The 15,128-nt window shown below is 44.4% G+C and overlaps 1 protein-coding gene and 1 non-coding gene across 2 annotated transcripts in view; one reads left to right on the top strand and one right to left on the bottom strand.

Annotated features, from left to right (window-relative positions):
* The window catches only part of lrp5 (low density lipoprotein receptor-related protein 5), a 110,722-nt gene extending 106,054 nt beyond the window's left edge, over window positions 1-4,668 (top strand). Inside the window, exon 29 of the mRNA XM_046036359.1 lies at window positions 613-4,668. Coding sequence (XP_045892315.1) covers window positions 613-937 — 325 coding nt within the window. The 3' untranslated portion in view covers window positions 938-4,668. The remainder of the gene's footprint in view (window positions 1-612) is intronic.
* Window positions 4,669-5,590: 922 nt separating this feature from the next.
* Window positions 5,591-5,662, bottom strand: trnap-ugg. The gene has a single exon. It is a non-coding gene; the product is annotated as a tRNA-Pro (tRNA).
* Window positions 5,663-15,128: the final 9,466 nt, after the last annotated feature.

Below are 15,128 nucleotides of genomic sequence, written 5' to 3'. Positions count from 1 at the left end.
TGTGAGAGTCACAATAAACTAGTGAGTGTATTCATGGTGATGAAGGAGCATGTCACCCAGTACAGCGGTGAGGCTTTGGATACACACAGTACTTTTTAGTAGCAGACATTCAGTGTTTGTTCGGCTCTGCACATGGGATTTAATGACTAGAAGAAAAATACGGAATATCACTAATACCTAAATCCATCGAGCCTGATCAGTCAAACATAATGTCTGTCTAGAAGTCAGGCAGATCACTGGATAATGGATAGATTCTAACTATCATGCTTTTGTTAAGTGTTTCACTGTCTGATGCTAACATCAAGGCAAATAATAATACAGTTATATTTGCTCCATTGTTTTACTGTCTCATGGTTCCAGGCCTGTATTCACTTCCTCACACTGTAACAGTTTCACATGTTGGTGGGAGGTATGTGACTCTAATACCCAGAAATAATATCTAAGTTTTTTTTTAGTGTGTAGTTGACAGAGCACTCTCGTCTGTTGAGGAGACACTCCTGAACCTCAGCGTCCCAGCTAGTGATGAGGCGACCCAGTTCAAATAAGTATTGCATGTAAAAGAAGTGAACCTGAACCCTGATCTAAACTCACTCTGTGTCTCCTCCCCATCAGACCCTACCACCCTGTCCGCGGTGCCGCCCCACCTACTACGCCCTGCAGCACTGATGTCTGCGACAGTGACTACACCCCCCACCGCCCGCCGGCTGGGCTGGTGTCGTCTGCGGGTCGCTGGAAGCCCGCGGGCCACGGCAGCCACGGCAAACACAACAAGTACTACATGGACCTTAACTCAGACTCGGACCCCTATCCTCCACCCCCCACCCCCCGCTCTCAGTACCTGTCAGCTGAGGAGAGCTGCCCCCCGTCCCCTTCCACCGAGCGCTCCTACTTCCACCTGTGCCCCCCTCCTCCCTCGCCCTGCACCGACTCCTCGTGACCCTCCAACAGCCCAGGAGCCCTGTGAGGAAGGAAGGGATGAAATCCACTTGCTACAAGAACTAACCTCATCTGGCCTACTTTACCAGGGAAAGAACTCATAAAGCAAGATCCTGCCCTGACTGGCTCACACTTGCTGCTTTATATCAGCTGGTTAGGCTCAAGTGCCTTGCTCAATGTCCCTAAGTCCCACAGTTGTCATTTCATCATTCCAGTCATCCTGGAGCTCTCAGGGTAACCATCATCTGATCAGTCTGTCTTCCATGTGTCCTGCTTTAACAGTCACTCACTCTTGGCAGGTTGAAGGTTTGAGGCCTTTCCTGCCTTGCTGCAGGGCTCAAAAAGGAGATTAGTGCATACAGCCAGCAGCTCCCTCTTTTTATTTTCATTCCATCAATAGAAGAAAAATTCCTTTGCTGGTCCACTTCTTGATGATAAAATATAAAGACTGCCATCTTTCCAAATCCTCACCTCATGGTGCTCCTGCCCTCCCCTAAACCCTGCAACATGTGCAGGGAACTCACTAACTGAGGGTTACCAATAGGTGTAGTGTGAAAACCCTGAGTCCAATGCCATGACTCATTCATTAAGACTGAAGCCAGGGCACGGCCTGCCACTTGGCTGACACTGCCTGCCTCACACTGTTTGTCTTCTCCTTCCTCACAGCACCCTTGTTGGCAGACCAGCGGCAGGACTGTATATAGTGTTAAAATAATATGAACAAAAATAAATGAGAGAGGAATTATTTTACTATTTTATTCACACCGGCTGATCCACCGCGCCACCGAAAACCAAGGGCAGATAGTGAGTGGATGTATGCTGGAGTGAGTGATAAATGGTTGAATGATGAGCATATGTGAATGTTTCGCTCGATGTAGGAAATGAAATACATTCGTAGATGATGACTGAATGAATGTGTGGAGGTATAAATGAATGAGTGGATGGATGGAATAGGGCCAACTCTTTTGTACGTTGTTTGAAAATTGTCCCTGCCATTTCTAATTAGGGATTGTTTGTAGTTGAACATGGGGCCTTTTGAAGTGGAGCTTTCCTCACTCAACAAAGAGTCAGTGACAAATCTCCCAGCAGTCCCTTCTTTATCCCATGAAACCATCATGTGACAACATACCAAATGAATATCAACATGTAAAGCTATTGTACATACTTGTAATGAAGTCAGTGATTGAGTTGTGAGAAGTGAATGCTTTTCATTGTGAATCTGAACCTCTTCCACCACATTTACTTTATCCTTATCATCCCATTTACCAAAAGTATGTTTGCTGCTATTGTGTACGTACTATATCAGTTACCATGACTTATAAATACACAGAATGCCCAATATTACAACTCTCATACTGACAATAGATTATGAAGCTATTATACAGTTAATAACAAATTATTCTTATAGCGACTTTTGTTATTTGTATTTCTGTCTGTGTGTAGATGGTTATGTATGTTTCTATGTCGGTCACCACGGTTGGTTTGAGGAGTCTTTTTGGAAATAGAAAAGTAAAAATGTTGAACGAGTTCCCGCTGAGACATTTTATTCAGAGCTGTTTCACAAATAAGTCTCAGTTTGCTTCAGGTGAATCTTCCCTAGTCTTTTGTAGAGGTGTGAATCTGTAGACACCTCAAGATTTGATTCCGATTCCGAGGGCTACGATGCCATCACAAAACAATTATCATGCATCTTGATGCATCAACATTTTTGATTTCTATACGTGATTTATCTTTCACACTGTGTGGCTACTGTTAAAGCAGCATATTTGTAACGATCCGTAATGAAAATAAACAAATGAATTTATTTCCATTATCTTTTAGTTTAGTCAGTCAACTTGTATTAGGGGTGTAAATGCAGAAAAAAAACCCGTTACATATGAAAATGAGCACATTTAGTGGTGGCTCATTGGCCATAATTCTTACTGTAAGAGTTAAGGCAAACACTGGCATATTGTCAACAAGAAAAAGAAGTGATGCTCCATCATAAGACTGGCCTGCTGAGAACTCCTGATCTGCAGCTTGTGCTCGTTCATACAGGGCAGACACAATGGACTAAATAAACTTCACACGTGAAGGGATATTGTCCATATGCTTTAAGTTGGTGTTCTCTGCAAGGTACAGTATGCTAGTGTGGTCGCATATCTGCAGCAATAAACACTCTATGGCATGTTACTGTTGCACGGCTGTGGGGAGAAGGACTTGCCTTCCACTGTGCCATGTGGGCTTGAAGGGGTTTTAGACACTGTTAGACAGTCTGACTTGGTTTGAAGCATACTGAGGCCTTAAGTTGTGCAGTTGTTCACCTCCAGTGTAGTGAACATGACTAATGAATCCTGCTGAAGTTTGAATTCTTTCCCACATAAAATATCTTGCAGAAACCTCACCACTGCAAAACCAAAGTCAAAGGTTTGACTGACATGATTAATACTTTGGTCTTTGTCTGAACAACTACCAGAGAGCTTTTTATAAACGTTCCTGTGGGTAGTCACGGTGTATGTCATGTATCCTAATGACTTTGGTGAGCTGGTGACCCCCTGACTTTTACTACTACTCTAGTAGATGACCAAGAGGCACCTCCATGCTCCTAAGGAGCAACTTCACACCCTGTTATAGTTTGAAAACGTGCCCCTTAGAAACAAAAAGTAAATATCTAGTGCACTCTATCAGAGCTTTAGGTCTTTTTTTCAACATGAAGTGGTGCAGGGTGTGTCCTTTGTTAATTTCCCTCCTCTGAGATATGCTCAGATAAAATTCCAATAATTCTCATCAGGTACTGTCATGGTTTAGCTTTGGGCTTTGGTGACAAACTATTTTCAGGGTTTATCCAGCACTTATTATTATTACATTGTAATGTTATCAACACATGACTTAGCAGGAAAACATGGGAAGATATTGTATGCACTTACAAAAAGAAAATAGATCTATGAATTAGTGTTTTTTTCAAGAAGAAGGAGCATATTTTGGCTATTCACCCAGACTGCAGAATTATAGCAGTACAATATCAACCTTAGGTCATGCTCACGTAAGTTGGAAACTGGCGTCAGAGAAAGTTCTAACACAGCCTGCAATATCATCCACATCAAAAGAGAACACAACAAGCTTCCTCTCAGCTGGCCTTGCTGCCATCTTTGTATTACAGTAACAGATGTGTCCACAGGAACAGCTTGGTCATTTAATAGCATGGTGTCGGCAAAGACACAAGACAGGTAAGAGGTCAGACAGGGACGTTTCTGTCGCCTGCTAGTGTGTTCCAATCCTCCAAGCACCAAGCAGAGGTGAATGTAGCGATGAATTATTGAGTATGACTACTCAGGAATAGTCTTTGTTGGCCATTGGGCCTAGAAGAGGATCTGTGTGAGCCAGGTTAGGGTGCCAGTTTCCTATAGAAAAGCATCCCAGCACATTGAGAGGTGTGAAGCTTTTGGAACTTGCAGTAGGTGTCTTGCTGTTGCCTGATGAATCCATCGCCTACCACATTACAGCTGATGTGTGGTGACTGGCTGGAGACGGACTTCCAGTTAGCATAGCTGAAGTAACATGTACATGTGTCAGTGGGAACTCTGAGCAGCATTTATTTTGAGGGCTGTAGGCCCTGCCTCAAACCACTGCGTCAGTAAAACTCCTTAAAGCCCTGTATTTGTTGTCTCAGTAAAAATGCTTTGTGGAATTTACACTTTTGCCATTTTTTGTATCAAAAGCATTTTTATATAATAAAGGTTCTATTTTAAGGAATGTTGTGTCTGTTATAGCTTTGAGTTGAAGGTCAGTAAACGCTAAGGTTTTCTGTACCAAGCAGTATATTAATGAACTGAGTTCTGGCAGTAATTCTTCAGAGTCAGAAGTAATCACAGTAGAATGAGATCTAGTAGCAGTATTTTTACTATTTTGACTACTAATCTACGGTAAGTAACTACATTAGTAACAACAGGCCTTATCACAGATGACATTTTGACTTGCAGAAAAAACACACTAATGATTAATGATGGTAAACCATGGCCATAAACCAGCATGTAGAGTATCAGAAATGGCACACCTAAACCTCAGCTGTAGTGAATCTTACCGATTTCACCTGCACGTGTCAGCATGGTAGATAGCAGAAGCAGCACCAACAGCAGCAGTTGCAGGTGTTGTAGCACTTTTAGTAGCTGTAGCACCAATAGATGAAATGGCTATAGCACTGTTGAGAGCAGTCATAGTAGTGCTGCCAGTAGGATTATAATATACCAGAGTCACAAAGTGTCTAAGAAATGAATAAAGAGATCATTGTAAAACAAATAATCACACGCCCTCCCTCGCCACATCTGACAGGCGAGCACCATGGCATCTTTCAGGCCCTCAAAACCAACCTTTTCAAGACTTCATTCCCCAGTTAATTTCCTTCCTCTCTCTCTTCTCCTCTTCTTTTTAACCAATTACTTTCATTACCCTATAGCGTATTTGAGTACTAAGAAAAGCGCTATATAAATCTACTTATTATTATTATTATTATGATTATTAATGATAATTCATTTTTAAAGCTCAGCTCATTATTAGGAAATGTTACTTCCCTCTGCTTCTTCTATTATTGTTTGGTAGTTTTATTTCCCAATACCATTTGTTTTGCCACTTTTGATCACATAGTCCTTCAGTGAAAAAAAAAAAAAAACATTTCTTTGGGCTCGTCCGGGATTTGAACCCGGGACCTCTCGCACCCAAAGCGAGAATCATACCCCTAGACCAACGAGCCTCCGTACTCCATGTCATGGAGGGAAAATATTTAAATATTACTACGTGGCACGTAGCACGTGGTTCTCATTGTTGTGTTATGGTGACATCTACTGGTAGAGCAAAGGATTTGCCATAAATTTGATTTTAAGTCTAGTGATTTTTTATGGGGTTATGTTTTTTATTTTGGCAATAGGGCAGCGGTATAAAACTTTTTTTTTTGGATTTATTTAAAATACGTTTTTTCTTTTCAAAATACGTGTTTTACACTTGATATCTCCCACCTAAAGCTCATGTGACCTCACTTTAACTGTCACACTGAGGCTGGACGACTCCCTCATCAAAATGATTCCCAAAGAAGTATGAGAATAGTATCAGAGACGATGCACCACACTGAGGGCGGTGGCTGCAGGAGAGACACCTGCCCGGCCACGTTCTACGGTTAGCTTTCGCTGCCAGTCTCGAGGTGTGCCTGCGGCCACTGTGAACGCGCTCGCACTGCGAGGGGAAGCTTCAGGGCCTATATATATATATATATAGTAACATAGTATTTAAAAAGTCATCAATTAACGTTATGTATTTTTACGGATCATTCACACACACACACACCAGTGGCAGTGTGGTGTCTGGCCTGCCCATCGGGAGCAACATGGGGTTCAGTGTCCTGCCCAAGGACACCTTGACATGTGGAAAGGAGGAGTGACATGTTAAAATGTCTGCAATAAAAAAATTATTGATTACAGATGTAGTCAATTCTGTTAGATTTTGCCTAAAATTGTATGTTGTAGCATCACGATTTCCCTTAAGAAACCCCACACCATGAAAAAACATTAACACACATTAATACACACTGAAGTTGGAAGGAGGACTTCACACCTCAGGAAATGGGACTATCCCATCAGGAGCGTGTGGTGTGAATGCAATTCGCAACCCTCACCACTAGTTGCCACTAAAACATACACACTGAACCTTTGAGGCTGTAGATTAATAACTTATAACACTGCACTGTAACTTCTACTGTCCGGTTTTATTCTGTTTTAATTTTCTATTGCACCCTTTTAAAAATTGTATTTCAATGTCTTTTTTTAATTTAATGCTTCTATATTTTAGGTACAACTCTTTGAATTGTCATGTTGTTGAAATGTGCTGTTCTAATTAAACTTGCCTTGCCTTATAAAAATAATGAAATAATGATCATATATTTGACATATAACAAGAGATACTGAACAAGAATTAAACTCAGGTTTTATATTTTAATTCTGCAACTGGAATTCATCAAACTCAAATCAGATTTTGGCTTTAAATTGCACACGACCAATACACAACATCACATGGGCTAAATGTCAGGGTTGTGAAGAAGTGAAAATACCATGTTTTTCCCTGCTCCAGCCTCTGCAGTCTCTGTCTCTGCAAGTTGGTCACAATTGCAAGTTGACCTGAAAGGCTGGAATGCAGTGAATCAGTCCAAAAGGTAAAGGTTTTGGTTACCACTATTTGTAGTTAATAGGCTAATACCTGCAAACAAAAGGCATGGCCTTTTAAAAAGTGCAATTGAATCCGCACTGGATGCGCAGTTACTACTCCAGAGCATAACTGAATTTAATTTGAATTATACAGTGTAAGCATGGAGATCAGACACAAGGAAAGCCTCTGAGAATGTCATTGCTCGGGAAATAAAATGATAGCAGCAAACTTGTCCAGGTGAAGAGGAAAACTTTCCAGTCAAGGTTGTCCAGCTGGCAGACAGGTGCTGAGGGCTGAACAGAGGCAGGGAAGAGGTGGAGATCAGCACTACAACTTCTACAACTTTTGTTTTTCTTCCCCTTTATTCTCTCTGTGTGCTTGCCGCTCTGTAATTACACCAGCTGCCTGAAACCCTCTCTGTCACCTCTGTTTTATCTCCCTCTCTTCTCCCAAAGTTCTTCTAAGGTTCCCTTCTCCTCCCTCACCGCTGTTCCCAGAAAAGTGTTGCACCTGCCAAGTGACCACACCTTTTATTGCAGTTTGACTTGAATATGATATCTTCAGTGAGTGCAGCCAGTTAACTCCCTGTATACAATATTTTGGCTCTCAAAAACCCAAATAAGTGAAGTGGGATTTCTGGGATCTTTTCCCATTTAGCTGCTACAGGTACTGTGTCACCAGTGTTCTGGAACATTTCACCATGTCTATTGATAACGGTAACTGACGGCAGTAATCTTCAAATGGGACCAGTTGCTGAAGTATTTTTCATTGTATACTGAAAATAGAGATTTTATAAAGATAGCAAAGATTACGGTGTATTTACCCGGTGGTCTGCTTTGAAATGAAAGTGGCTTACACGTGACACACTCACAGTGCAGGTGGTTTGCATCAGGTGCTCCTTTGCTACCGTGTCATCTGTTAAGTAAGTAAGTTTTATAAACTTGAACACCTCCCATTTCTGCTCAAAGTACTTAAGCACACCTCATCCCTTCTCTTCCCCTCTGACTCGTTTTTCACATCCCTCCCACCCAATTCCCTTTTTCTTTTTTCTCTTCTCTCACTTAGTCTCTTTTTGTTTGAATGCAGGAACTACTGGGGGCTCTATCCGCAGCAGAGCACATGAAGAGACGGTTCCCCCACACAGAGTCTCAAGTCCGCTGGTTCCCTCCCGTCTTACTGCCGCCGGTCAACTACAATCCAGAACACATATAGAGACGGCTCACCCGCGTTTCCTGCTTACCTGCCTCCAGCTGATTCCGATCCATCGTTCTCATCAATCCATCCATCCATCCATCCATCCATCTCTCCCCTCCACCCTCTCACCCTCTACTACTTTTACAATATTGCTATGATTCCCATGACTGCTGAATAGCTCATTAGTTTTAAAACATAATACACAACTGATTGTTTCTCATGGAAAATCTATTAACCATTTTTGAAGTTATTTATATTTGTTTGTTCAGTTCTGAAGGTGTGGGGTGTTCACTTAGTAATATTACATGCACATTAGTACCCTGGTCTAGGTCTTGTCCTGGTTTAGATTATATACAAGATATGATGCTTACATGGAACATGAGAAATCTGGATTTTATTAACAGTATACAGGTTTCCCAACGTTCTGACTCCTTGACATCCAGCAAATACAGTATGTCACTTCTTGTCTGGACTCTGCTGTGTTTCCTTCTCTGCTGGATTTAGCTCCTACATCTGATCTTCAGGAATGGACGATGAGAGCAACAAAACCTGAATTATCTGCATTATCAGTGCTATTTTATCATGCAACAACTATTGTTACTAGTCCTATTGTTATTATTGTTATTATAATCATTAACATTACGATTGTTACCATTAACACTACTATAAATATCTGTACCATTTTTCATTTAGTCTATAGCAACATCACCTTTACTGTCTGTACCTCTGTGTGTATATTGTGCCTCCCTCCCCTCTCTCTCCTTCCATCCCTCTCTCTTTCTCTGTTCCTCTCTTGCCCTCTCCCTCTCTCTCTCTCTCTCTCTCTCCCTCTCTCCTTCACCCACAACCGGTCGAGGCAGATGGCCGCCCACCCTGAGTCATGGTTCTGCTCGAGGTTTCTGCCTCTTAAAAGGAACTTTTTCCTTGCCTCTGTCGCCTAGTGCTGCTCTTGGTGGGAACTGTTGGGCTTCTGTAAATAACATCACAGAGTACGGTCTAGACCTGCTCTTTTATGAAAAGCGCAGTGAGATAACTGTTGTTGTGATTTGGCGCTATATAAATAAAATTGAATTGAATTGAATTGAATGTCGCAGAACATTACATGATCATCATATCTCGTATTTTACTTCAGCCTGTCTTGACAGTGCTGCCTTCGGGGGAACTGGAAACTATCAGAGCTTATAGCTGTGTGTCACTATCCAGTGTCCACAACAGACGTGGTTTGCAGGCATGGAACAAATACATGTTTTAAATAAACTGTGTTAAAAGTTATTGTCCTGTTAGCCACCTGAGCTTTTGTCCCTCTTCAATAGCTCTGTATCAAATGAAATAATCATCAATCCAGAGGACTAAAACCAGGTGGGAGTAAATGTCCCAATACAGAAAAAATACGCAGATGCTTGGGAGGCAATTGTGACTTTTGGCGAGCATGTCCCGGCTGGCTAACGTGTTAGCCATTACGTCACTAACTTTTTACTATCACAGCTGGTTTGTGAACTAACAAGCTGTGTTAGTAGAACCAAATATTAATATTATAAAGACCCATAGATTAATATTTCTTTGCTAGTTTTTGCTGGGTATAATGTTACCATGTGCAAACATATTGCTTGAATACTCCAAGAAACAAGCATACATACTGGTATAAATATAAAACTGACTTTGTAGTGATTTAATGCATATTTCTGAAAACCTGTGTTTCTTCTGTCTGTCTTTCCATGGACAGACAGCAGGAAACGCCTACCTACGGTTCCCAGACAGACACTGACTGCGATGTAAGGTGTCAGGAAGGGAGGAGGGCCTCATGTTTATCCAGTCAAAGTAGAGAGGGAGGATAAAGGAAGATCACATGTTTCCCACAGAATCAGGACATATGGAGACAACTATCTGAAACTCATCATTATGGCTTTGGACAGAGGCCTGCCGGGGTTAACACCACTCTCATGTTTCTCTTCTGAAGGACAGCAGTTAAGCCGACCAGGTTGCTCACAGACATGTTTCCAAATGAAATGTTTAAATGGGCAGGAAAGCTGGGGCAACTTCAGTTAAAAGCACATTTGGAAACAATCATAAATACACCATTATGTCATTTTTCTACAGAACTTAAGTAAGAACTTTGAGGGTTTGGTGGATCTAATACTCTAGCTCCTGTTTCCAAATTTACTCTAAGGACTTAATGATTTAAACAGAGACTGGGGTTAGGTCTCCTCCTATATACAACCATCATCTAAAGTTGTTGTAAAGTTGTAAACTTAGCTCACATGATCACAACTGAGCCATGTCCATGACAAGTGAGCAAGCTACATCTGCTGAGGATTCAGATACCAGAAATGTTTAACCCAAACATCTGATAATCTACTCTGTACTGAGATTTATAGTTGATCCTCAGCAGTATCTGTCATCCACAGACTTCAGCAGATAGAAGCTGGTCGTGACAATGTAAGGATGCATTATTACAGCATGTAGGTCCATGAAATATCTTCAAGACATTTTAAAATTATCTCTTCAATTTACTTCACTGAGTTTTATTTATTGTATTTATAAAAAAACAAGAATGTGATAATATCACTGCAAAGTGTGTCATGTACTGTGTTAACCCTAACCCTTAAAAGATAGCCATCCTCTTCAGTTTAGGCGTGAAGGACATAAAGCCTGCTGCGTGTGACAGTTCTCCTTCTTCACACTGTGTGACAGCAGACCACGTAGCTGCTCAGCCTCTCAGACCACTTCCTTATTTCAGACTGAACTGAGGTGGGAAGGGAGGTTAGCCGAGACATCAATAAACCCTCACAGTTCAGACAGTGGTTCCCCTTTGAGGGAACTCGAACTGCATCGGTGACGACACTATGGGAAAGCCTCTGGGTGTGGCAGGGCTGAAATCATGAATGAAACTACTCCAATCCTATTGGCGTTGCTAGAACGGTAGCATGTGACGGCGTAACTGGAGGCGTATATAAGCACGCCGGCACACCGGACACATTAGCTTTATTCTATTCAGCAGGCACTCTGGCATGTTCGAGACTACTCAGAAAAGAAAAAAAGCAACCACGAGAGGAAGTTTTCTTACCTGGAAGGAGAAGCAGAGGAGATGGCTGGTGAGCAGTTCAAGCAGTGTGTTTTTCCATGACCGCGCTACATCACGGCTGGGGACACTCATGCCCTGTGTGTTTCCTGTCTGGGGATGCCGCATGCCCGGGCAGCTCTCGAGGGGGCTGCTTGCGGATGCTTTGGCCAGCTATCTCTCGCCCGGTCTTGCGTCGTCCCTTAAAGAGCCGGCGCTGCCCACCAAGCCATGTCACGCGACATCTGCTCTGGTGGGCAAGGCGTACATGACGAGCTCTTGGAGGTGGTGACACGGGCAGTGGGCAAACTCCAGCTCGATTGGCCGCAGGCTGTGCCAGACACACGGTTTTCCATGTCGGCGCTGGTGGCCACGGAGTGGCACCTGTGGCTCAATCTCCCGCGCCGGTCTGGGTCCAGGATGGCGACGGCTGCAGAGAGACGGTCCCAGCCGTCCTCAGCTCCTTCCACCAGAGCCAGAGGCAGAGTGTCGCTTCTTGTGGTCCCCCTCAGCACACCCGGGACTCGAGGCGGCGCTCTCGCCCACAGCCCCTCGAGACAACGGATCTGAGGACTGTTCTTCAGTCTCGGCGGAAGAGGTCCTGAGCCACCCCCCGCCCCCGAGAGAGGGCGATCGAGGTCCCCTCCCTCGTGGCAGCTCAGGCAGCAGCCGTGTCAACGCTCGGGACGCGCTAGCCTCCAGCGAGCACGCGCCGTTCTGCCTGCCCCAAGGGGCCGCAGTCGGGAAGCGCTCTGGCTCACACACGCGGGTTATCTGTGGTTTTTCCCTGGCGAACCTCCGCTTCAGGGTGCCGCCGGGGACCTACGCATAACACCGGCCACCAGCCCCCCAGATTCAACGGGGTTCGCTCTCTGCTGGAGAAAGGGGCCATAGAACTTATTTCCCCGCCAGTCAGGGAGTCCGGGTTCTACAGTCGGTAATTCATAGTTCCCAAAATTGCGTCCGATTTTAGATCTGCGGTCCCTGAACTAATCTCTGAGGAGATTCAGGTTCAAGATGCTCACCATCCCCGCCATCGTCAGCCACATCCAATCCGAGGATTGGTTTGTCACGATAGATCTGCGAGACGCATACTTCCACATCTCCATCCGTCCCTCTCACAGGCAGTTCCTGAGGTTCACCTTCGGGGGCGCGGCGTACCAGTATGGGGTTCTTCCGTTCGGCCTAGCACTCTCCCCTCGCACGTTCACCAAATGCATGGATGCAGCTCTGGCCCCGATGAGGCTCCAAGGCGTCCGCATACTGAACTACATTGACGAGTGGCTCATTTTGTCTCAGTCTCGGGAGTTAGCGGTTCGGCATCGAGATGTCGTCCTCGCCCACCTTCGGCTCAATGCGAAGAAGAGCGTGCTGACGCCCGCCCAACGGACTACGTTCCTAGGGGTGGTGTGAGACTCAACGACGATGCGGGCCCACCTGTCGCCTGCATGCGTCGGGTCCATTTTGTCCTCAGTGACCAGAGTGAAGCTAGGCTGCACCATCACTGTGAAACACTTTCAGAGGGTGTTGGGTCTCATGGCGGCAGCGTCCAGCATAATCGCGTCTGGCCTGCTGCACATGAGAGCCCTGCAGTGGTGGTTAAAATCCAAGGGATTCTCCCCGAATGGAAATCCGTTTCGTCTGATACGGGTTACGAGCAGGTGCCTTCGTTCCCTGTCAGTATGGAGGAAACCTTGGTTCCTGTCCCAGGGTCCCGTGTTGGGAGCGTCATGTCGCCGGACAATTATTTCGACAGACGCCTCACTCGCTGGGTGGGGCACGGTCATGGACGGCCGCTTTGCGAGAGGCTCCTGGCAGGAGCATCGTTTCTCTTGGCACATAAATTGCCTGGAAATGTTGGCGGTTTTCAGAGCTCTGAGGAGTTTTCTGCCCGCTCTCCGCGGTCGCCACGTCCTTGTCAGGACCGGCAACACGGCGGTGGTGGCCTATTTGAATCACTAGGGGGGTCTCCGCTCACGCCCATTATGCAAGCTGGCATATCAGATCCTCCTGTGGTCCCAGCAGAGACTGCTGTCTCTCAGAGCGACGTATATCCCGGGGACCCAGAATCAGGGGGCAGACCTGCTGTCGAGACAGAGGCTGAGGCCCGGGGAATGGAGACTCCACCCCGAGGTGGTGGAGTTATTGTGCGAAAGGTTCGCCCTATAGACGTGGACCTGTTTGCGTCTCAAGAGACTACGCACTGTCCACTGTGGTTCTCCCTCTCGCCCCCAGCCCCGCTAGGGCTGGATGCCATGGTACTGCGGTAAGCGTGTCGACTCATTTCCGTTTCCGGTGCTTGTGTGTTGGTACCGTGTTGTGCTGGTCTCGCTAAATAACAGTTACATTTGTTAGATTACAGCAGCCAACTGTCCGCTAAACACTTATTCTTTACAGTAATTTTGCCTAAGCACTCACAGTTCTTTCCATCTTTTAGTGACTGCTGTTCAATCTCATAGTTGTTCTAAAGTTTTGGTAGCTGACGCTACAGTACTTTAGCTTAGCCGTTAGCGACTTTAGCTTAGCAGCTAGCGATGGCTTCTCCTTCTACCTCTCTCTCTCTCTCTCTCCTACTTTCTCCTGCTCGGTGTGTCAGATGTTCAGTTACTCCTCTGCCTCCTTTAGCGGTAATGGTACGTGTAATAAGTGTAGTTTATTTGTAGAATTTGTTTGAACGGCCTGAGTTAGCCTCTGATAGCCGTCCCCCCGGGATTTCCTGAGCAACCCAGAGTTGAGACCAGGAGGCAGAGTCGCAGTCTAACACACTTCTCTGCCCTTCTAATTCAGCAGTTACCCACCCAAAACCCTACGCAGAGTCGCAGTCTAACAAACTTTAGGATACATTTCAGGAGTTACCTAGTCAAAACCCTATAGTGACGGTGTCTGCCCCCCCATCATCGAAATTATTTAAATTAAAGGTAAACAGAAGAGGAGCTGTGCATAAAAACCTCATAAAAATTAAAACCACAAGAGCAATAGTGCAAACGAATAGGAGAGTTAAATGTGGACTCTCGCATCAGATCTCTCTCTTCTAAAGGTGTACTAGTAAATGAACTAATATCAGATTATGATATTGATTTATTTGGTCTCACTGAAACCTGGCTGGGTGATGGAGAATATGTTAGCCTAAATGAATCCACCCCTCCCAGTCATATTAATACTCACATTCCTCGAGGCACAGGCCGAGGAGGTGGAGTTGCATCTATCTTCGACTCTAGCCTACTAATCAGCTCTAAACCTAAACTAAATTATAACTCATTTGAAAGCCTTGTTCTTAGTCTTTCGCACCCAAGTTGGAAATCACTGCAACCAATTCTCTTCGTTATAGTGTACCGAGCACCTGGCCCGTACTCTGAATTCTTATCTGAATTTGCAGAGTTTTAGTCAACTTTAGTCCTTAAAACGGACAAAGTTATTATTGTAGGGGATTTTAATATTCATGTGGATGTTGAGAATGACAGCTTCAGTACTGCGTTTATCTCTTTGTTAGATTCCATCGGCTTCTCTCAGAGTGTTCATGAACCAACTCACTGTTTTAACCACACCCTCGACCTTGTTTTGGTGTATGATATTGAAATTGAACATTTAGTGGTGTTCCCACAGAATCCCTCTTTATCCGACCACTGTTTGATAACTTTTGAGTTTGTATTGCTGAACTACTCGCCATTGGGCAAAAATTTCTATACAAGATGTCTGTCTGATAGTGCTATAGCTAAATTTAAGGATGCGATTCCATCAGCTCTAAATACATTATCTAGTCACAAAGTAACGG

Source organism: Micropterus dolomieu, linkage group LG22 (genome assembly GCF_021292245.1).
Source record: "Micropterus dolomieu isolate WLL.071019.BEF.003 ecotype Adirondacks linkage group LG22, ASM2129224v1, whole genome shotgun sequence".
Taxonomy (NCBI): domain Eukaryota; kingdom Metazoa; phylum Chordata; class Actinopteri; order Centrarchiformes; family Centrarchidae; genus Micropterus; species Micropterus dolomieu.
This window is presented reverse-complemented; position numbering and strand designations above follow the sequence as displayed.